At 39.4% G+C, this 23251-nt stretch overlaps 1 protein-coding gene across 1 annotated transcript in view; it reads left to right on the top strand.

The window, feature by feature from the left end:
- The first annotated feature begins 260 nt into the window (after nucleotides 1-260).
- LOC122814332 (zinc-binding protein A33-like) overlaps nucleotides 261-23251 on the top strand; it is a 100675-nt gene continuing 77684 nt past the window's right edge. The window contains exon 1 of the mRNA XM_044086918.1: nucleotides 261-719. Coding sequence (XP_043942853.1) covers nucleotides 261-719 — 459 coding nt within the window. The remainder of the gene's footprint in view (nucleotides 720-23251) is intronic.

Here is a 23251-nt window from a genome sequence, read left to right as displayed (position 1 = left end):
ACAGTTTCTTTAACATTTGTTTATATCTTAATATTTGACTTTGCTGTAATAGACTGTGTAGTAATGACTTACTAGTGTTTAAATTCAAATATCTGAGGAAGGTCATTTAAAAAGGCAAGCACAACTATGTGCATGGACTGAATTGTAAGGTCTTTCTCTTTTTGAAGTACATTTCCCCTTTAAGTAAAGACAGCCACACCCCTGAGCATTTTTTGTTCCTTGATGTACTGAAAGTAAGTTGTAAGTTGTTCTCTGCCATCATGGCATGGCTTAAGCAGTCAGTATGCTCTCTAGAGGAGTTCAGCTGTCCAGTTTGTTTGGAAACGTTTAAAGATCCTGTGATCGTGGCATGTGGGCACAATTTTTGTAAGTCGTGTATCAATAAGGTTTGGGACAGCACAAAAATCTTATCCTGCCCCGAGTGCAGAGAGGAATTTTTGGAAAGAAAGTACACTGTGAACAGACTGCTGGCTACTTTGGTTGGGAGAGTCCAGAAAAACAATCCTGGACAGAGAGAAGAAAGCAGAGCACCAGATCAGAAAGGAGAGGCACATGTTCCTGTTGTAGACCAAGACAGAGGAATTCAGCAGTGTGAGGAACATGAAGAGAGACTGAAATTATTTTGTGAGGAAGATGGAACTTTGGCCTGTGTCCTGTGTGTTCCGAAACATTATGGTCACCATTTCATATCCCTGCAGGAGGCAGTTAATATTTATCAGGTAAAGGATACTGCATACTGTTCTTGATATCTGAAATATTTTGTACTGTATTTTGCATTATGAGTATCTATATGTGTTCTGTTTGTGTGCATTTATAAATAATGATGCAATGTTCATGTGTGCGTCTGTATTTATTTGAAAAAAAGGAAGCAGTGATTATTAATTTTATCAGTTGGATTGCAGACACAACCTGGGGGCATAGCAACAGTAGTTTGTACACAGAATGACACTTCAGTATTTTGAAGTGGTGGTTGTAGTGTCAGCATTTTAAATGTCCACTATAGAAAAATACACAAAAATCTGTTGAGGGTCACCTCCTATTTCACTTCTACATTGTTGTTCTTGCTCATCGAGCAGTATAAAGCAGTACAAATGTATTTATTTCTTAAATGGGTAAGTGAAGCGGGCATTCAGATACTTTTTAACTGTGATCTTAGTTAAAAGGCTAATAAAGTAAGATTTTTTTGTTTGTTTTGTTTTAATGGGGGGGGGGGGGGGACTAGGAGGGCACCTAGGGAAAATCCACACAAAGATGGTAAGAACATGCAGACACTGTACAAACACAGATGCATGCACACACAGACCCACATGCAACACACACACAGACCCACATGCAACACACACACAGACCCACATGCAACACACACACAGACCCACATGCAACACACACACAGACACACATGCAACACACACACACACACACACTAACCTGAAATCAGAACTGGACCTCTGTCCCTATCACTGTGAGACACAAAATAGTGTTGCAGTGCGTCTCTGTAATTCACATCCTCACCCAGCCAAGCTGGCTACCAATAGGGAGTGTGAGACAGGAGTTTAAGTAGATGGAAGGTTGACTAGACCACTTCAGAAACCTCATACTTCATCTTCTTCTTTTCACTAATGCAGATTATAGCCTGACCTCAGCCAGCAAACTTTGATTATTTTACAGCATGCAGGACTGGTATAGGCTAAGTAAAACATAATTTACTGCCTGCCAAAATTTTAGCTGTAATTGCACTTCACTCTTTTAAACTACACATTTTCCACTTCCCAAAATGTCAGGTTTCTGAGATGCATCATACCGGCCTTCAAAACAGTTTTTGCAGGCATCAGCATTCGGAGGTCAACCTTTATAGTCATTCATTTCCCTCCACAATCTTTGAGATGCTTAAACTGATATAAAAATGCATTGATTTAAATGTACTGTAAAGTACAGTAAATACAAACAGTAAACTAATGATTAGTTTTGCAAACTCAGATTTCAGGGTTCTGCCTACCAGGTTAAGCTTTATAATCGTTTTGTGTGAAGAATGACAGTGAGCAGAAGAGGTATTAAAAAGAATGCTTGAACTGAAGTTCATAAAACCAGTGCACACGTAATACAGTTTAACCAAAGGAAGAAGGCTGCATAGCCTGTCCAGTAGTGTAACTAATTGAGTAACTGACACTTCCTTCCTGCATGTATCCTGCTGTAGCTAACCCCTTCTGTCTACTTCACCATACCAGGGTTTGCTGTAATCTAACTTTTCATTCTCTTTGTTCTGAGCTATCTGACTTTTTTCCACTTAATCTTGCCCCTTCTTCTTACCCCAGGGCTTTCTTCTAAGACTGGCCCTCCAGAACAGGTGTTTAAAAGAATGCTTAAAGTGAAATGTATAACACCAGTCTTTGCTTGTGTTTATTAATCAGCTCTGATTTGTATGCTTCTCACCAATGTCATCATTTGGTTTAGATGTGAATTGACCAAGATGAATGTAATATCCAGGTTTTACCTACTTCAGTGTGCTGTACGTAAAAGCAGAGGCCTCTTGTTCTGGGAGTTAGTGCCCCTGACTGTGCAGCCAAATACCCTATTTACTTTGACTCTACCTTTTCACACAAGGTGCAGTCCCTTCCTATATCTGCATAGTGTACCCCAACCATCACAGGAGGTAGGTCATTTTTTTTGAAGATGCATAAGCGTATAGTTAGTGTTGAACTGCAGTTGTTTCTCTCTGACCACAGATGTGTGTCTCCTCCTAAAGTATTGCTGCTGGTCTACAGTAAACATGTTAGCACTGGTCTTGTTTTGTGCAGCATGCCTGGAATGACCGAGTGTCATGACCTCGGTAACACAAATGGGTGATTGTTCTCCACTAGTAGCTATAGACTCAGCTTTTTTCTCCACTAGTAACTATAGACTCAGCTTGTTTCTCCACTAGTAACTATAGACACAGTTTGTTTCCCCACTAGTAACTATAGCTTCAGCTTGTTCCTCCCTGTAGTTGCCAGACTGTTGCTAAACTAATGTAACAGCAGACTGTGAAGTACTTGACAAAATATGGTAATGGGTCCCCATGGAGACATAGTTTTAGGTTTGTATGAAGCACTTAAATAACCATGTGATCCTTTGTGACTTTGTCTGTAATACTGATCACACACTGTTTACCAGTGTGTTCCATACTATCCTGATAAATCTCCTACAGACTTGTATCCAAAAAGGTCAATGCTTGGGGCCTCTTCCTGTAACACTTCACAGCATGTTTAATAGTCTGGATGCAGATGTCTTCATGTTTACCCTGGCCCTTCATTTACAGGCTCCATACAGGAGAATGTTTCAAAACTTGATACCCAATTTTAGCATTGTTTAACCTCTTTAAAAGTGTACAGTGACTTCCCACTTATGAAAAATGTAGTACTCATGATTTTGAGTTTAAAGCATAAGTGTATAAACTATTGCATGCTGTAGAAACTCAAGTCCACTGCTAAAGTCCCTGAGTTACACAGACACAAATGCCGTAGATATAGTCAACCTGCTGGTAGATAGGTTCAGTGAAAACTTCGGCCTTCTGTCCCGTCCCCCCCATCTGTAAATCAGGGCATCCCCAGCACCTGCCCCCCTATCTCTAGGAAGCAAGTCATCACTGCCCTCTCAAAGGAAAAAAATACAGCCTCCATGGGACCCAGTAACATCCCGGGCTGCATCCTACATGAACTCAGGCAGGACCTTGCAGCACCATTAGACACCCTAGTCAACCAAAGCCCGTGTACCAGCTTCATCCCAGCTGAGTCCATCCCTTTGCACAAAGGTGGAACGTCCACCGATCCAGGAAATTATAGACCCATCAGCCTAACTAGCCTGATTCTGCAAGGCCATGGAGCAAATTATCATGGGCCTCAATAATAAGAGACATTGGCAACCTCCAAACACTCAATCCCACACAGTTTGGTTTTGTCAAGGCGAGGTCATACCTGTTAAATTGGTTGAGACTGTCACTAGAGCCATGGATGAGGGGAAGACTCTGCACATTGCCTACCTTGACCTGACCAAAACCTTTGATACTATTCTCCACTCGGGTATAACAGATAAACTCTCTCAACTAGGCATCAATCCATATGTTACTAGATGGGTATCAAACTGGCTTACTGAGAGAACCCACCTAGTCAAAACAGGGGAAGCCACCTCAAGCAATTGACCTGTAATGAGCTGTGTACCCCAGGGATCATTCTTGGGGCCTTTGTTGTTTGGGATATACTTTTCTGAGATGCAGGCCAAAACCAGTGGGCTATGGCTGACCCAAGTTTGCAGATGACTGCAAGCTGAGCTCTGTCATCAATCACCCTAGTGATGTGGACATCCTGCAAGAGGGTCTCACCCAAACAAATGACTGGTGCCAGAGACATTGCCTCAAACTGAATGCCAAAAAATGCATCATCATCCCCTTTGGGGAGAGTGACATCCCCACAAGTTATCACGTTAATAAGAAGGTCCTAAACACACAATCGGTCGTGAGAGACTTGGGCACCCAGGTTGATAGCAAACTGAATTTTCACCACCATATTGCCTCCATTGTACGGAAAGCTTTCTACATGGCCCACTTCATTACTAAGGGTATCTCATCCAGGGACACAGTAGTTATAACATCCCTGTATTCCTCCCATTACTGAGTACAGTTCCCACCTGTGGTAGTGGTGCTGCGGTAGCGTTGTCGCCTCATAGCAAGACGTTGTCCCATTCGATTCTCAGCTAGAGCGTCTTCTGTGTGAGGCATATGTGAATGGGCGTGCCTTCGTTGAAGGTTGTGCGTCAGGGCTGGTAACTCGGCATGTAAAAATCCACTACCAAACATTAGCGGACCGGAGTTCTGCTGTGGTGACCCCTAACCGGGATAAGCTGAAAGACACAACAACAACTGAGTACAGTTCCCCTTTCAGCATGTACCTCACAAAGCACATGCAGCTGCTGGAGAGAGCACAGAGGTTCCTCACCAGAAGAATTCAGGGCCTCAAACATCTACCCTACACAGATAGGCTAAGGGCACTGTCCCTCTACTCAGTCGCTTACAGACTCCTCAGAGGTGACCTCGGTCTGGCATACACCGCAATCTCAAACCCCACCTTGATGGGACTGCTGCATATCCTCAGGTCAAGCTCCACTCGAGTAACCTGTACGCGCGACCTCAACCTGATCTGTGACATCAGTAGGACTTGTTGGCGGGACAGATTTGTGTCCCAGATACTGCTCCTTCTGTGGAATACACTCCCCTCCACGTCAAGCAGAGTACCTCATTAACCCTTTTTAACGGCAACCTGGATAACTGGATGGGGGAACAGTAAATACACACCTGGGATTCCACCTGTGTCCCTGCTGGCCCGGGGCATCGGGTGCTGACTTGTCAGAACATGGGCTAAATTCTTGGCTAGGCTTGTAAGGGCCTAAAGACCAATAGCCTAGTAACTGCCTATGATCCTATGAAGTGTCTGCTGGTCATCTACGATTCATTTCCTCCACTTGGAGGGCAAGCATTTAGACTTGTGATAGCCTAATCGTAACCTCTGAACCTAACTGCCCTTGTGGGCCATTTTAAGAATCAAACCCGGCAGGGTTTGATTCTTCCATGGGGTAAAAACCTTACACCAAGGTTCCTCCAGTGTCCATCTTCTAAAGCACTCCTCAGTCTTGAAGGCAACTAAAATCATAATATTTAAAAATGCTTTCAAGAAATTCTTGTAAATTAAATGTGTGATGCATCACTTAAAGGCCTCATTGTGCTAATACTTTTTACATTCTGTTTGTCCTTTTTCCTCAGTTATAAGTCTCCAACATTCTTTGGATAAATAACATTCCCATCTAACTTCCATTGTGATGCTGTTTTATTTTCTCTTGCTGTTTTGACTCTGTTTCTTGCCTGTCCTGCTTGGCCTAGTGTGTTGTTGTTGTTTACGCTATGATTTTTGGTTACAGTGTGATACTTCTTGTTTTATAAAACTTAAGAATCTAATTTTTGTTTCTGCACACTTTCCGTTTATGGTGAAAAGTTATCCCAGGTGTACGCTAAACACCCCACTACGTTGACCAGTAGTAAGTAAATAACTAAATGAATAAACGTGATCAAGTCCATCTGCTGTTCACTGCTACTTTATCTGCCCCTGTCCTGTAATCTTCTCCTGTCACATTTTGTCTCCTCCGCTAAACTGCTTGTCCTGTTTCCTAAAATGCTCTGTTGTTTCTGTTCAACTTCTCCAGAAATGTCTCAAGAAATTAAAGCCATCTTCTCTCTTAGGCATTTTGCCATGTAATTACCCCAAGATGGCTACAGGTTTTGGTGCTTATTCTGTTTCTCTTTATCAGTGATTCTGCCCAAGAAATTAATGTTCATACCTTCTGAAAAACAGACATAGCAGTTTTCTTCTGCACAATGGTGATCCATCATGTCAATTAAACTATTTTATACAGTTAACATTCTGAACCTTTGTTCTAAGACTTTCCAGGGTGTGTTATTTAATTTATTTATTTACACTCTGTTGACGGGGTTAGTCCCACTAGGTCAGTGTCCACTTTTTAGGGGAGATCTGAGGTGCTATTTATATTGACTAGGGGAAATTTGGCCAGGGAACTAGGAAACTTCTATTCATTTTGATAAGAGCAAGGGATTATTTATATCCACCTGTGCTGCCAGGGACCTGGGTTTAGGGTCTCCTCCGAAGTGTGGCACTCATTAAGCTGCACTGCAGTATCATTATTGAAAATGTTATCCAGCTAGCTGGTGTAGGAACAGAACCTACAACCTTCTGCACACAAGACAAGTGCACTGTCTGTTGAGCTACCGAGACTGCATATTCTCATTATTATTTATCAGTTGTTTTAACACCTGTCACAATGGTATATTCTCATTATTATTTATGCCAGTTGTTTTAACACCTCTCATAATGATATATTCCTTCTTTCTCGGTCATGGTTTTCTGTCAGGCTGCTCTGTATTGAAACTGACTCACCCACACACATTTTGTATGTTATCATTTAAACTTGGGTGCGCCTACAGAATTCCTGCACTTAGATTAATTTAAGGCTTTTGACCTGGCAACCACTCGACCTTCCATGATCTTGCCCTATAGCGGTTGGTTCTCTATCTTTCCATAGTATAGGAATTGGTGAAACTTTCTCACTGCATTTCAAACCCTCTTGGTGTTTCTGCAGAGTTTCCCAAGGATCAGCTACTTATCCTCTTTCCTTCACCATGTTTATAAATGATATGACCAAGATCTGTAAGTCTGCCAAACTAATTCCCATGAAGACAACTCCATTCTCTTCTTTCTTCCTTGGCACCTCTTATTGATGAGATAAATACCAGTTTCCACATTTAGTTTCCATAAAATCCAAGTGTGGCTACTGGAATCAGGTCTTGTACTAAGTGCTATGATTTGTTTTACCTTAGACACATAATGTTCCTCTGAATATGGGGGTTTATTATCAGAATATCGAAGGCTGATAAGTCCGAAGCTCACAACTCCGAACTTCAAACCTCGAAAGGTGACAACATCGAACCGCAGACCGGAGATCGCCATAGAGTGTAGGAAGGGAAGATTTCCCTTTACTGCACAATAGTGCGATCTCAGAGTTGGTATATTTAAGTAGCGGGGGGCTGGTGGGTGCAGGGGGGCTTGCCCCCCTGCATAGAGCATTTTTTTTTTTTTCCTTTTTTTTATTTGGGTAGTTAGTGTTTTTTTTGCCCGTTCAATGTCAGCTTTCGAGGTTTGCAGTTCGAAGTTGTGAGCTTCGGCCTTGTAAACTTTTGATCATCTGATATAGACTCGAATGTGGATGCTCTGCTTAACATTAATTCTTACAGCAGTACTGTCCAGGAAGTTGTCTTCCTTTTAAAACTGTTTGGTGTACTCCCAATCGGCAGTTGAAGTTCAATATGCATGTTAGGACAATTAAAGTGAAAGTCAACCAAAAGACTGGATTCCTTTATTAAGCCAAACTGTTCCTGACTAACTCTGTCTGAACTTCTTTGGAAATAGCATTTACAGGGTCACGATGCTATCATTCCAGACATGCTGTACTCAATTGTACGTGGATATTTTCTCCTACTAGCTGTATAGTCTTCGCCAAATTTCCTTCCCTGGAAAATGTCATATAAGAGTTTCTAAGTTTACTGCTAGCTAGTTTTTGACACCATTGCTCCCCCACATGCACACACAGTGTTATTTAGTCGAAATAAGCTTCAGCTGAAGCTACCTCACTGTCTGTTATAATAATATGTAATAATAAATTACTACTACAAATCCCCAGCCATCTCCCTGTTAACTGAATAGTATACCCTGCTCATTAATGGCAGTTTGCAGCTCTAGCCCTTGCAGCTGTCCAGTCCACCTAAGTTCTTTTTAATGACACTGCATTTGGTTATCATCCCTAAATTCTGCAATAACCTTCTACATTCCTTGTGATCGATTTTAGTTGAGGGTTTTATTTGAAATCAAGTCTTTTCTTGTCATCTAAGTATGATTTTGTTGTTGTTATGTACCACTTTTTGTTGTGAATCCTCCTTTGTAAACATGTTGTCTGACTTTTCTTAAAGCTAATTTGACAGTGCAAATATGTACTTTCATTGTAACTTGTAAATGGTTGTTTGTGCTTGTACTGAAAATTGAATGCACTTGTTTTACATTATGTATGTTTGTCAATCCAGATGTGTGCCAGCAAGATTTCTTAACAAACATAGATAAAACTTTGCAGACATACTATATTTGCTGCTTGTAATATCAAGTTAAAAAGTACGTAATACCATTAGGCCCTGTATGGACTCGTGAGTCAGCTGTCTCCTCAGTGACATTTTGGATGGCACATCTCTTACCACAGAACCTGTGCCCCCTTTTAACTACTCTGTGACTTACCCCTACAGTTTTGGCGTCACTGTCCTATGTTAATTCTTCTGCAGTAGGCTTCATGGAGACAACACTGTTGAATGTTAAATTCCATGTAGACCATGTTCAGTGGGTTCCTCTCTGTGCTTCTGTTGTTGACCTAATGATATGTTCTGCCCAGGCTCTGCTGGTGAGATTCCATCTATAAACTGTTAATAATTTTTTTCTACTAAATTGCTTATTTTCAGGATCACTGCTAGACTGTTTATAATGACATCTTCAAACTGATTTTTCTGTGATTTTAGTCTCAGATAAGGGACTGTGGCCTACAGCATAGACATTTTTTTCTGTGATATGGATCATGCACTCAACTGCCTCCCTGCTTCATGAGGTCCAGTTTTTATATCGGGGATTGTTTTCTGAATGACTCGGTATGGACAAATCCTCATTACTCATTAGACCCATTATAGAGTACAACACCCCTTTTGGTATGTACCTCACAAGACATCTACAACAACTGGAAAGGCCGCAGAAGTACCTCACAAAGAGGATTACTGGCCTCAAACAGATGCCCTACGCAGACCGACTCCAGCTTTACTCCGTCGCATATTGCCTACTCAGAGGTGATCTCTGCCTAACATACAAAGCTATGTCAAACCCAGACTACTAGCCTGGAGGTGTAGATATCCTTAATGAATATGGACACACCTCCGCCTTTAGTGTTCCGGTCCAGGTTACATGGCCGAAAAGTGTTGTATGAGTCATAGCCTGGCAGTGCAGGGGTGCTATCTGGAGCCTTGAACCAGGTCTCAGTCACTGCACAGATATCAATGTTTTCCATTTTAAGGAGTGCCTCAAGTGAGTGCATTTTGAGATTTAGACATCTAGCATTGAGTAGCATCACCCTCAGTTTTTGCTTGCCTGTTCCTGTTACAGTGGTGAATTTGTCATTTGAACCTTGCCTAAAAAAGGCACTATAGGGGTGGCAAGAACCTTAGCCAGTATCCGGAATCCCAGGGGTGACAGGTGCAAGCCATCTCTGGCAAAGCATTGTGGTCTGTCGATCATGTCATCCCAGGCAGACAGATACTGTATCCCTTTACAATGGCACTAGAAGCTTAGCCAGTGAAGTCAATCATTTTGTCCTTGTACTGCGGCATCATTCTGGGTGATGGCAGAATGCTACTCAGAGCTAGGGTCATGCCTGCCTGGGCTACAAGATTGGAGAGCTCTTTCATGTCTCTTTTCATGTAGTCCAGACAGGTACGTCTCAGGTCGTTTACATCAACATGGACAATGACAGAGTCATATTTGTACTTGTTGTGGAGTGACCTGAGTGCGTGGGTTATGTGGTGGATCCTGGCACCCGACAGTAACCTTCTCCTTGTTTAGCCTGGTGAGTGGGACGTCAGTGTGCCTGACTATAGAGTCACCTATGACTAGTGTGTTGGGTACGTTGTTTTGCCTTATTGGCTGTGATTGAGTGGCACACTGAGTCTGCGGGCTATGTGTCATTTGTGTTGTGTTGGGGGATGGAATTTGCTTGCGTTTCTGCTTTGGAGGTCTCTGTTGCTTAGACAGATTATTATTGAGAGCCTCTGCCAATGTTTTTGTGTTACTATGTGTGGATTTTGGTGGTCTAGATTTAGTGAGACTGTGATGAGTGTGGAGTGGTGCAAGTGTTTATCTTCTCCTCTTGACTGTCAAGTTCAGTCTTGATTGGAGAGAGCTTTACCTCCAGTTTGGCTAGATAAGTGCATCTCTCACAGGTTGTTGTGTTTGGTGGTAGGGGGAGAGGGTTGTCTATGTACATGAGGCAATTTCTACATTGCCCCAAGATGCCCAGATTCATCAGATAGACAGAAGAGAACACTGGGAGCTGACCCTTGGACATGCCTGAATAAAAAACAATTTTCCTCTAGAGAAGTGAGGAAAGTGAGTACAAGAGCTGTTTTTCTCTAAGCAAGTGAGGAAAGTAAGTACCAAAACGGTTTTCCTCTAGGTAACGAGGAAGGTTGAGTGCTGTAGTAATTAGTAGGTTATTTAGTGCTTACAAGTTCTGAACAAGTGCTGATCACAAATAAGCAAATTTAAGTGCTAAAACTTCTGTATCTGGACTAAACTAGTTACAGGAAAGGGGGGGGGGAGTACAAATGTGGGCTTTTAAATCAGAAAGTTGAGAGAGATGGAAAAACTGCCCAAATGGCCAATAACTACAATTTCTGGGCCAGAACCACCCCTTGTGTGGTATATAGGTTACCTAGTGCTTACCACTCCCACTGATAAGCTAGAAGGCTCCCCCACAACACGGAAAGCTTGGGGGGGCTCAGAAGCTTACATATAGTCCTGGATACAGCAAATCTGAATCTGGACTACACTATTTACAGGAAAGGTATTTTTTATATATATATATATATATATATATATATATATATATATAATATATTTATATATATATATAATATATTTATATATATATATACAGAAAAGTAGCTAAAACAGCAGTAAAAACATTTCAAATGCAGTGCAAGCTAGCGCACTTGAGTATGTAGCAATGTTAGACCAAACAGTTTAAAAAATGCAATTAAATTAAAAATGACTAAAAACAAGTGCAGAAGGAGTCTATTAGGTAGAATGAGGTAAGGAGATGGAACTGGGGGGAGTGTCCCAGATCAAATCTACAGTTGGGGCGGGCAACTGCAAAAGCCTCCAAATTTAAACAACAACACAAGAATAGGGAGGTTGGGTATGGGAAAACCAACACCTTCAGCAGAGATCTGAAAAACTATACAGTGAAGCAAAAATAACAGTGCACAACTCTGAAGTCAACCAGCAATGATATAAAATTAGTCAAACAACAATTACCAGTACACAACTCTGAAGTGCCAGAAAAGTATACTCAGCTCTGTATATCTCCAGATAGTTTGAAGAGCACTCTGTCAGGACACGGGAAGGCTCCTGCAATGATATGCAAGCATTAAAAGTAATGCCAAGACACTTCCTAAGGCGAGGTTGTAGAATGCAAATAGATGGAGGTTAAGTGGGGTGATTTCAGTGACAGATTTTGGAGTTAAGCAGGTGATCTTTTAGTACCTTTTTAAAGTTGCTGGCATGAGTTATACTTCTGATATGTAATGGGAGTTTGTTCCATCTATGAGAGACGGAGTATTTATAAAGGTTTTTGCCTATAGTTATAAACAGGCTTCTTCGCTAAAAGATTTTATTTAGCATTTGTACAATTTTCTGTCTCTGTATAATTCTCTGGTTCCCTATCTCTTCCTATCAATTAATTAGGTTTGATTTAAGGTGCATCTTACTAGTACAAGATAAAAGGCAGTTGCTTGGTGCAGTTATAGCTGAATATATGAAAAAGCTATAACATTTGTCAGAACGTGTATGAGTCTTGTAATTACAGGCACTGTTCTATTAAAAGGTGCAGTTTATTATTATTATTTGTTTTATGTGTCTGTCTCTCTCTCATAGAGTGCCGGTGGGGTACTTTGTTACTGTTGTAGTACCCCAGAGCCAAACCATATAGCAGCTGGAAGATGTGGATTCTGACTTATTTTTAGATTGTTTGTTTTTGTGATACCTCACCAAAACTTTCCTGGCACCCATGCAATAAGCTTAGTGGGCTTATTTGTTTCTGGTACACACAGTGAATGCCTCAAGGTTAAATTTCGGATGATCTTTTCCAAAGAATTAAAAAAAAAAAAAAAAAAGGTGGTCTTAAGTTTGGCAGACAGCAATTATGGTCCCAACAGGCTGCTTCATAAATGTTCTTCAAAATATCTGGTAATTTTATTGTTGAGGCTTTAACATGTGTATTCAACCTTTCTTTTGCAAATCGTATAGTCTTCAAAACATCAGTGACGCACACAAAAACGTGTCATACCTTAAATCTGCTGTTGATTTAAGGCCCGCCTTGAATCTTTGAGTCCTAGGTAAAATCATGGAAAGATTGATATTTTATTTAATGGGGAAACATGGAATTAATTCCTCATCCCACCTTGGATTTATTTCTGTTCTGTCAGCAAGGGAGGAGATTTATGTGATGATAGTAGACAGCTACTCACATAGCTACCCATTTGCAAAACTTGGAAACCCACACTGGTATAAGTAAGAATCTCCTTACCCCCAAGATGGAATATGATTCTCTGCTTCCTACCTGGGACTATCCCAGTAAAACCAGATTTTTGCCCACTATCCTAAATAAATTCTGTAGATTTATCTCCATATCCATTTAAAGGGAGAGTACCACAATGCACTGTCGACCAATGCTTGGTGCCGTCCCTTTAATAAAAAAATCTGTTATAGTTATGGCTTTTAACAACAAATTACTTTTGATTAGTGCATCTACCATTTGACTAATAAGCTGTGTGCTTCATCCTTAGAGTACTTACTATGGCATGAAATGAAGGGGTCATACTTAATTGCACTAATTTTGCCTTCTCATGTGACCAAAAAGCATTTCCCATCATTGAATCAGGATTTTAGAAAGCCTACCCTTTCATTACTTAACTTTTTTACTGGTTTGTAGAACGTGAACATGTTGCTTTATCTTCATCAAAAAAGTGCTCCTTGAAAACCTTGAGCTAACAGCACAAAATAGGCATTCTTCATGGAGTAAACCCCCTTGGCCTCCCATTTGGGGGCTTTGCCCCTCCATCTGCCCTTACTTTTATATACTGACTTCATGACCATACAACAGTGGGGACTGGGGGATGGTAAGGTTAAACTACCTATTGGATTGCACAATAGTTTCACACAAACAATCATACTGTACCTAAGTAAATACAATGACATGAAATACAAAACCATCATTGAAAAGTCATCCACTAAATCATATCCCATTGTAAATCAAACAGCATTCCCATCAACACCAAAACACTGCACAACTGCACACCTAAAGCAAGGATCCCCAAACAATATCACGTAGACAGAAAATAATCTGCAGTCTGCAGAACAATATTCAACTAAAGTCATGTTGACAGTATGTAGTTTAAGCTTCTGGAACAGTGTTCCAGTGACAAGATCAGAAATTTCTAAGGATGAGATTCTTAAAGCAAAGGCACTATTTCACATAACCTGTCTAAGTATCCTGCAAGTGTTTTAGGGATACAAGTTCATCCCTTCCCTCCGTACCTCTCAACCTCTTACAGCAAGATATCTGGACAAAGCCATCAATAATAGGAGGACAAAGGCCTGAAAATAGGGACACTTTTTAAATATTGCTCTTACAAACTTAGAAAATTGATAGAATAACAGGTTTTGCATTAGCATTAATTTTCTGAAGGATATGAAGTCTGAAAATGTCAAATTCAACCCTCAATAATTTGCCAGAAAACCACATTTTTATGAGAAACGACTAAAAGTAAGAGGCAAAAATCTGTACAGTTAAGAGGTATGCTTCCCTCAGTAATTTCCATCTACTTTCTCCTCACCTGTACGTTATGCATGTGGAGACATTTTCTATTATAGTCTATACAACTTCTGCTCCTGACTTGCAATTTATCCATCTTCCATCGTTCCACATTATGCTGTCTACCTTCTGTTACTTTAACCTTACTTACCCAGCTTTCTAACCTCCTCTAACTTCAGCCTTTTTAATTTATATTTCTACCTCTAAGTAATTGCAACATTATTGTACAATCCCTTCTATGATGTTGAAGCTCCTTTTATATACTACTTGTCTTAGTTTGCATTACTGATCTAAGACACTGTCATCCAATATTCAGGACTGACTTCACATGTGTTTCATAACTGAATCCAAATACCAACTCGTTATCCAAGATTGGATGTCGCTTTGTCTTCCGTTGCTTCATTTGGTACAACTGAGTATCAGTATTGCCTTGCTGTCTTAATGACTGTTACAGTATCATTTTCCTGATGTGATTCATACTGCAACAAGACTGGCTTGCAGTTGTGATTTTTGGTCTGTCTGTCTGTTTTCAGGGTTGCATCTGTGATGAGTCTCAAAACAGACCTGCAAATACCCCCAAGTCAAATAAGTACCACCATTTTCCTAATAAAATACACATCAGCCTATTGAGCAACTTCATTGGTTCTAGTTACTGGGGCTCCAGGTAGCAGCCTGTTATGTCCTATTACATCAGCCTTCCTCATTGCCTTTGCTTCTAAGTCATTCCCTCATGTCTAGCTTCCTCGTACATCATCCATAAATCTTTGGCTTTGACTGCTTTTCTTTCCCAGAAGGGAATTTTACCTAGTACGCCTTAGTAAAGACTGAGACAAGCAGTTCAAGTGATAAGTGTCACTTGAAATTACGAAAGTAAAATTCCTTGGACTTGTTAGTAAGTTAGGGGATTTACATGTCATGGCCCTGTAGTTAATATTTATAGAATAACCATACAGTTCACATTACCTATGGTAAAGTAACAATGGGGGACCACAAGACTAGGGTCTGGGACCACAGGGGAGTGGACAAAATAGAGTAGGTGGGTTCCTTAAAATGGAGTTCTGGGGGGTGACATTACAGCACAGAAGTTTAGGAACTATGAAAAAAACACAAAATGAGATATCCGGGCAGGGATGGAAGAAAGTTTATAATGAGTTGCCACAGTGGTAAATAGTTTGCCTCAGGAAAGAGGAGAGGGCAGATGTAAGCAGAAAGGAAAAAGCATGATGGTCTGTAAGACCAAGGAAGAGCATCTGCAAATAGAGGCCAAAAGTAGGGCAGCAAAGTGCATTAGGAAGTAAGGGGGAATGGACCGAGGTTTAATGGCAGACATTTAACTGTTGTTCATGTACTACTAGTTTATATTTTCATAATTGTCACATTCTCCTAAATATGTCATCAAGCAAGGTCCACAGCCAGAACTACATAGCCTCATATGGAAGCACACTGACAACAAGCAAATGCTGCTGCTATGTATTTAGCTTGAATGGTTATTCAGATAATTTGTTTACAAAATATTACACAATTAATATTTAGTGTGTTCATTATGACATATAAAATCCAATTTAAGACCTAGAATCTAATGAACACTACCACTGTAAGTAATTTGTTTATGCTAAACAGTTTGCCATTTACATTTATTTAGTAACAAGTATGGCTCCAGTGATATGAACTGTGATGCCCCTGCACTAGACCCCAGTAATCAAGGAGCCTCAGTCCTCACCACTGACAACAGCTAGGGTTCATACACATTGAGAGGATGACAAATATACACACAGTAAAGTGCAATTTCCCTTAAGAGCACACAGGGATCACAGTCTGTCTGGAGGTGGTTTCCTCCCTCTTTCTCCAGATCCCAAGTAAGACTCCCCACTGCCACAACTGTAGAGTTGAGTCCTTAGCCTAGGTTCCAAGCCAAGTTCTCCATCACTCTTTCTGTCCAACCAGTGCTTTGTGTTCTTGCCCAAGTAGCTGACACACACACACTTAGAGCTTTGATTTATATATACGTACACACACACACACACACACACACACACACACACACTCACACACCTGGGAACAGCTGGCACAGATTTACTAGCTATGCCCCCTTCTGCCCATACTATAAGGTAGCCAGCAACCACTCTTACCCAACCCTACTGTATAATGTTACTAATAATCCAAACGGTAGTTTTCACCAACTGTCAGGCTATTAGGAGTGGCCTGTACAGTGTCACCAAACAGATATGCAATTACTCTAAGAGCTTAAATATGTATCAAAAATATCCGCCACAAAGATAGGTTTAAATGTATTTAATAATAAATAATAAAAAGAACAAGACAATACTCAGAAAAGAAACACAGTTACTTCAGAGTTCAAAATCACAGGAAATATTTTAAAACAACATTGCAGGACTGTCTCATATAAATACAGAAAACATCTAAACTAATCTTTACTATATTCCTGTCTATATCTAAAAGAAGTACTATTACCTAAATCTTACTTACAGCAAGTACAGATGATAATGATGATGATGAAGAAGAAGATGACTGGATGTTTCCAGGTCAAATACAAAATACAGAATGCACAGTCTCTCTCTGAGAGAGTTTTTAAATTATTTTCAAACATTACTGCTGGGCCAGTTTGGTTGACATCACTCTTTGTCACCTGACTTCAGTTCACAGGCTAAACAGAATCTTTACAGAATTTTGACATCTAACCTCAATTATTCTTAAGTTTTGCAAGTTAATCTTCTATGTTTCCGGAGGGTATGCTGTGGTTACATTCTTTAAGCTCAGTACATAATGTACAGTTTTGTATAAATCATATCAGTATTCACAAATTACATAGAATTATTTACAAAATTCCAGATAGCTGAGCTGACAGTGTGTCACATGGAACATTTGTTTGAAATGTGAGAGCATAACTTAAATTTTTTTACTATTTTTTAATTTTTAATTTTATTTTTTTCAAAAAGCTTAGGATACAATCATTGGAAGGTAGATTATAAACCTCCAGAGTTCCAATGGAGTGAATGAATTAAGATAGGGAAGTATGTCTTCATATATGTGGAGGTAAGGAATAAGGTGGGAAGAATACTGTGAAACTGTAATGGAAGGGAAACAAATATAAGGAAGCTAAGGAAGAGGCAAATCTTTTAATGACAATTTTATATTATTGTTAACCGAAAGAAGTAGGGGTAGGGACAAAATGGGTAGATTAGAAGGAGGAGAGTGCACAGAGTAGTCTTAAGAGGGATTCTCACCAAGGAACCTGAAAGGGATTGCTGTGGTTTTGGCAAGTCTCCTGACAGAGTTGTTCAGCAGATCCCTTAAGGAGGTGTTGGTGTAGAGTGATATTGTGTCAAGTGGTACTGGTACCAGTTTAAAACAGCAGAACAAACACTAGCACAGGATAGGGCAGATCAGTGAACCCGAAAGCTCTGTGAATGTGATTTCTACAAAGTGTTTAACTCAATCCTATACTGAAGAACTCTTGCAAAGGTAAGAAAGACAGAAGTAGGATGCATACTGTAGATGGTACAGAAGTGTTATGTAATAGGTAAACAGTAGTAGTGGTCAGAGGAAGGGGGCTATCACAGGGTAAGAGGTGTTATGTAATATGTAAATAGTGTTATTGGTCAGGGAAGGTGGCTATCGCAGGGTAAGAAGTGTTACGTAATAGGTAAACAGTAGCAGTAGTCAGAGGAGGTGGGCTGTCACAGGGTAACAAGGTTTAAACTGTAGATTGTATCAAAGTGTCATGTTTTAGATAAACAGTAATAGTGGTCAGGGGAGGGGGAGCTTTCACAGGCTAAGAAGGTCCAAACTGTAGATGGTATCAAAGTGTTATGTAATAAGTAAACAGTAGTAGTGTTCAGGGAGGGGGGGGGGCTGTCACAAGTGGTAGCCCTAATGGGCTGGTCCATACCTCTCAGCCTCTTAGAGGAAAGCATTCTAAACTAATGATGGGACAAAGGCCCAAATATAGGGACATTTTGTAAACATTGCTCTTATAAACTTGCTAAAATTATAGGTGTTGTGTTAGTATGCATTTTCTGAAGCATATAAAGTCTGAAACTGAATAATGTTTCATTACTTAGTGACTTCAGTCCTCAGTAATTTACAAGAAAACCACAAATTTTATGAGGAATGGGGCAAAAATCTGGGCATTCTGTGAAAATCTGTACAATTGATAGGTATGTGCTGGTCCTAGGTTCAACCCTTTTTACCCTGTATCTCAGACTTTATGCAAGTGAAAAGTGGATCCATCTGTCTTTAGATGGCACCAAAGTTTAGGGGTGTTAACAGACATGGGAGTACGTATGAAAAGTGGTCTGTAGGTAATAGATATAAAATGAAATCTTGACACAAGAAAGTTCTTTTTCACAGAGAGGGGTGATCAACATGTGATCAGTTACCAGAATGGATGGATGGCAGAAGCTGAGGCATTTGCGGTATTTACAGGTCACATACATATAACAAGTCTTACTGGGAAAAGTGTTGCATTCATGCTGCCTTTGAGGATTGCTGATGCCAGGTTAAACTTCAAAAGACAGCCAAAAATGTCTAGGTGATTTAAAGATATTTCATTCATAAAACTCCATTATTTGCCTGGACTATCAGATACCTGTACAGAGCTAATATGTAATAAACAGCTATACTAATTAAGTAGTAGCATGGTCTTAGTGTCAAATACAGCTGTATTCATTTAAATATTAAATATTGGCATTGTCTCACTGTCCTGTCTTTGAGTTTGTTTTTAATGTTTGATATGTGGGTCCTGTTAGAGTCCCTTTAGCTCTGTGATAACAAGCATGAGTCCCCTCACCAAAATAAAAAAGTAAATAAAACAATAGTATACACATTTTCTTTTTCAGTAGAACATGTGCTTTGTTGGGCATTTTCTTTTTCAGTAGAACATGTGCTTTGTTGGGGAAATGATTGTCAAAAAAAAAAAATATATATATATATATATAATATATATATATATGTGTGTGTGTGTGTGTGTGTGTGTTTTATTTATTGAATTACAGCTATACGATGCAGGAGTCAAGACAAGATATTTTGCCCCAGGAAGACATCATTAACTTGCACCCATCACAGTTGTACTTCAGGAAGGGGTATATCACTTTCAGTGACATTGCATTTTTTAAGCCATATTTTTCACATAAATTTATTTTTGTGAAAAAAGGAATAGAACAGCCAGAGACCATTGATAAATTTCCTTACAAAGGTGGGAAGGAATTCAAATGCCACATTTTGTTTGTCCTCTATGCATATGATCTTTAAATCCACATTGAGTTCCTGAAGTGAAGGGATTGAACTTGAGAGGGAGGTCTTGAAGGTGTCTTAGTTATATGTGACAATTCGGTACAAAAGGCACTCGTACTCTCCTTACATTGGCTAGTACATGCTATTTTATATGTTGTTTTAGTGTTCACATCATATTATTGTGCTTACGTTGGCTAGTACATGCTATTTTATATGTTGTTTTAGTGTTCACATCATACGGCAGAAATGCAGTTGTGTCAGAATGTCGAGTTTGCATGAATAGCAATTGTTGGGTCGATTTTAGGGTTAGACTAAATGTTAGGATTAGGACTGGAGTAGGGTTTGGGTTAGGGTCAGTATCGATAAGTAAGCTTGGTGCAGTGGGAGGGGAGTCATTTCCTGGTTGCATGATGATTATTTTTTCAGTGTTGTGCTACGTTCATAATCACACTTTCATTATTTAAAGTTTTACAGTACTGTATTTCCTTTATCAGGCACTTTTATGTTATGTTATATAATACATGACAAAGGCTTGTTATGTGAGGAAAATAGTCAAATGTATGCTTGTTTGGCTGGTTTAATTATGTTACAAAATTAGTGAAATTCGTAAGGTGATGAAAGCAAAACTGCTTAACATTTGAATTACAGCATATTTAGGCATAGGAGAATAATATGCGGATTAATACATCAAAAATTACGCATATGAGATTTGGGAGACCTAAATTGAAAGGTGAAGACTTATTTTAAGGATCTGAGTGTATGGGTAGATCCAGCTTTGAATTTTTCTAATCATATTATCCAAATAATGATAGTTCTAGAACTATAGGTTGTATAAAAAGATTTGTAAAGTCTGGGAAATCAGAAATGTGAAGTTGTTGTCTGTTAGTTACAGTAAATCCAGACTTGAGAATAGAGTAACAATATGGAGACCGTACAAAAAAAAAAAAACAAGTGTGAGTATATTTGAAGGAGTATAGTGAAAATATACAAAGGGCATCCATGGATGTGAAAATTTGTTAGTACGAAAGATTAAAATATCTGAACTTGTACAGTGTTTCTTATAGATATCTAAGAGAAGATCTTATTCAGATATATAAAGCATTTAGAGACAACTACCTCTGGGAAGACGTAGTTATCAAAAAGAATCATTAGACAACCTATGCAGAAGATTTTGTAGGAATGAGAAGTGTACTAATTGGCTCTCTAAGATAGCATCTGATACATGGATCAGACTACCAAATTACATTAAAGCAAGTACTAGTTTAGATATTTTTAAGAACAGCCTGGACACTTACTATGGGAACAAGTGTTTTGTTTTATTTGGCAGGCTAGAAGGGCATTAATGCTCATGCTTCACATATTTGTATGTATGTATGTATGTAAATATTTGTATGTAAGGTAAAACCAAATTTAAAGAAACATACAAATGAGTAAATAAAATTTATAAATGAAAGTCAAAAACTGCCCAACTTCAAACAAAAAATAAACTCGGGCGAATGAACCATCCCCCTTATAAGCTCACTGTATCCTAGCAAGAAATGCAATTATCAGATTTCACTTTGTCACAGAAGCTGTTGCCAACTTAAAGGATGCCATTCATTGTCTATTGTGCAAGTCACTGTACAGTGATCAGCTGATTTGTGTTGCAGTGCTTTATCAAATCATAGTCCTTTAAGTTCCCTAAAAGGGCAACATGTCATTATCAGTGAATTTGCATGACTATAAATCTCTCCACCGTGCATTTGGAAAAGTAGTGAAATGCATAACATTTGTCTGTATACTAGAAGGATTGCACAAAGGCACTGGCCCTTCCTCATCCTAGGACAGACAGACACATACAAACGTTGGCACTGACACACAGACACTCAGACCAACTCACCTACTGTCCTAAAATCACACACACACGTATATGAGTACTCACACACCAGAATTCACTCCTAGCCACACATAGGCAACAGAAGTAAATGATGCTATGCCCAGACTCCTACTGTTAAAGGACATACTGTAGCTGTGTGCCACAGTGGTCAGCTGCACACTTAATGTCTTTGGAATATTGCCCCACACTTAGTTTGAGTGTCAATGAATCCCAGACTATGCAAATACTGTAACTGACTGATATGTTGGGAGGATAATTTACATAGACCCCCCCTCTCACAGAATACAGTATTAGCATTCAGCATTCTGATTCATGCTGCCTAGAGTACGCACTGGTGATTCTAGACAGCATGGGTGAGTCTATGAATTGGAACATTGTTACAAAGTATGCAGATAACGTGTGCTTACTTTGCATACTTTGTTAGTGACTATTAATACCTTCCAAAATGCAAGTTAAAGAATCAGAAAATTTCATTCAAATCTTTAAAGCAATGTCTATAGTCTGTCATAACAGAGTTTATCACAGTGTTGTATTTTTTGACATATACACACACACATTAAGTATAATTTCCTGGTAAGACATAGTGTGTTAACCATTGTATTCTGTGTTGGGTCATGTTATTCATTTTGCATCTCTGCTTGTTTGATCTAAGGCTTGCATGTGTTTATTTCTCTCCCACCAAAACCTTTCCCAGAGGAAAAGTGATGTTTTTATTTCTCTTCCTTTTACTGAAGTACCTGTAGAAACTGTTTTCATCCTGCATTATCCCATATACCTTTCAGAAGCACTACATAATACAATAAACAAAATTCTGAATACAAAAGCCAAAAATTGTTTATTCCAGAGACTGCCCTTAACAAGCTATAACCTTCCTCAAGAGTGCTACAAACTTAGGATTGTTGTTAAGGGCACATTGGACGATAGCCTGATGGTTTAGCAGAAAGGTCTTTGGTTTAAAGCTGCAGTGTCTTGAGTTCAAATCTGACTTGCATTTACTGTCATTGTGGAGCTTTATGTGTTCCAGTTGTGTCTTTTTGGGTACTCCAGTCCCTCCAGCTCCTGAAGACGTGCTATTTTGATTAGCTACACCAAGCTTATCTATATATTTATAGATTCAAGTTGCATTTACCCTTACCCTTCTTGTGGCCTGGGCCTTGGCTATGATTATGACTGATTATATAATTATGCTTGATTATGATTAATGGCTATGGATTAGCTCACTTACCTAGTTGACAAATGTTTAAAAAGAATCTCCTCCCAAGACAAACATCGAAGGTCTGTTTTTTACACGACTTTGTGTTAATATTTAGAAGCATGTTATTTCACTCTTCAAATGTCAGGATTTTTTGAGTCGGTTCAGATTTTTGTAGCACTTACATGCTGGTCTTTTCTCTGTTTTATGGTGCATTCCCTCAGTCTTGTATTGATTTTATAAGTGCCGTAATATTATTCTCATTAGATTTATGTGTATTTATTTTGTAATAGTGTGTAGCTGGTAGACATTTAAATACTGAATTTGAATTTGAATGGTAGCCAACTTGACTATTTAGTTTATCACAGTACTACACTGATGAAACTAAATTCAGGCACAGCTTGGATGAATAGAGTCACAAAGGTTCAGATAATCGAGAACAGCCTTACTACATTTCATAGATAACTACACACAGAGGTGGTTTTTACAGTGTTTATAACGATGACTTTACAATACAATGGTAGGATATCAAGGAGGAAGTGATGAAACTGGAAAAGTGTAAGGGTTAAAGAGGTTAGGTGATGTGACCTACGTGAAAGCTCCTACGTTGGGCTCGATTTGAAGAGATGTTTCTCGAAATGGGGTCTAAATTTGGATGAGAA

This window comes from Protopterus annectens, chromosome 10.part0, assembly GCF_019279795.1.
Source record: "Protopterus annectens isolate FY-2018-M chromosome 10.part0, PAN1.0, whole genome shotgun sequence".
Lineage (NCBI taxonomy): Eukaryota > Metazoa > Chordata > Ceratodontiformes > Protopteridae > Protopterus > Protopterus annectens.
This window is presented reverse-complemented; position numbering and strand designations above follow the sequence as displayed.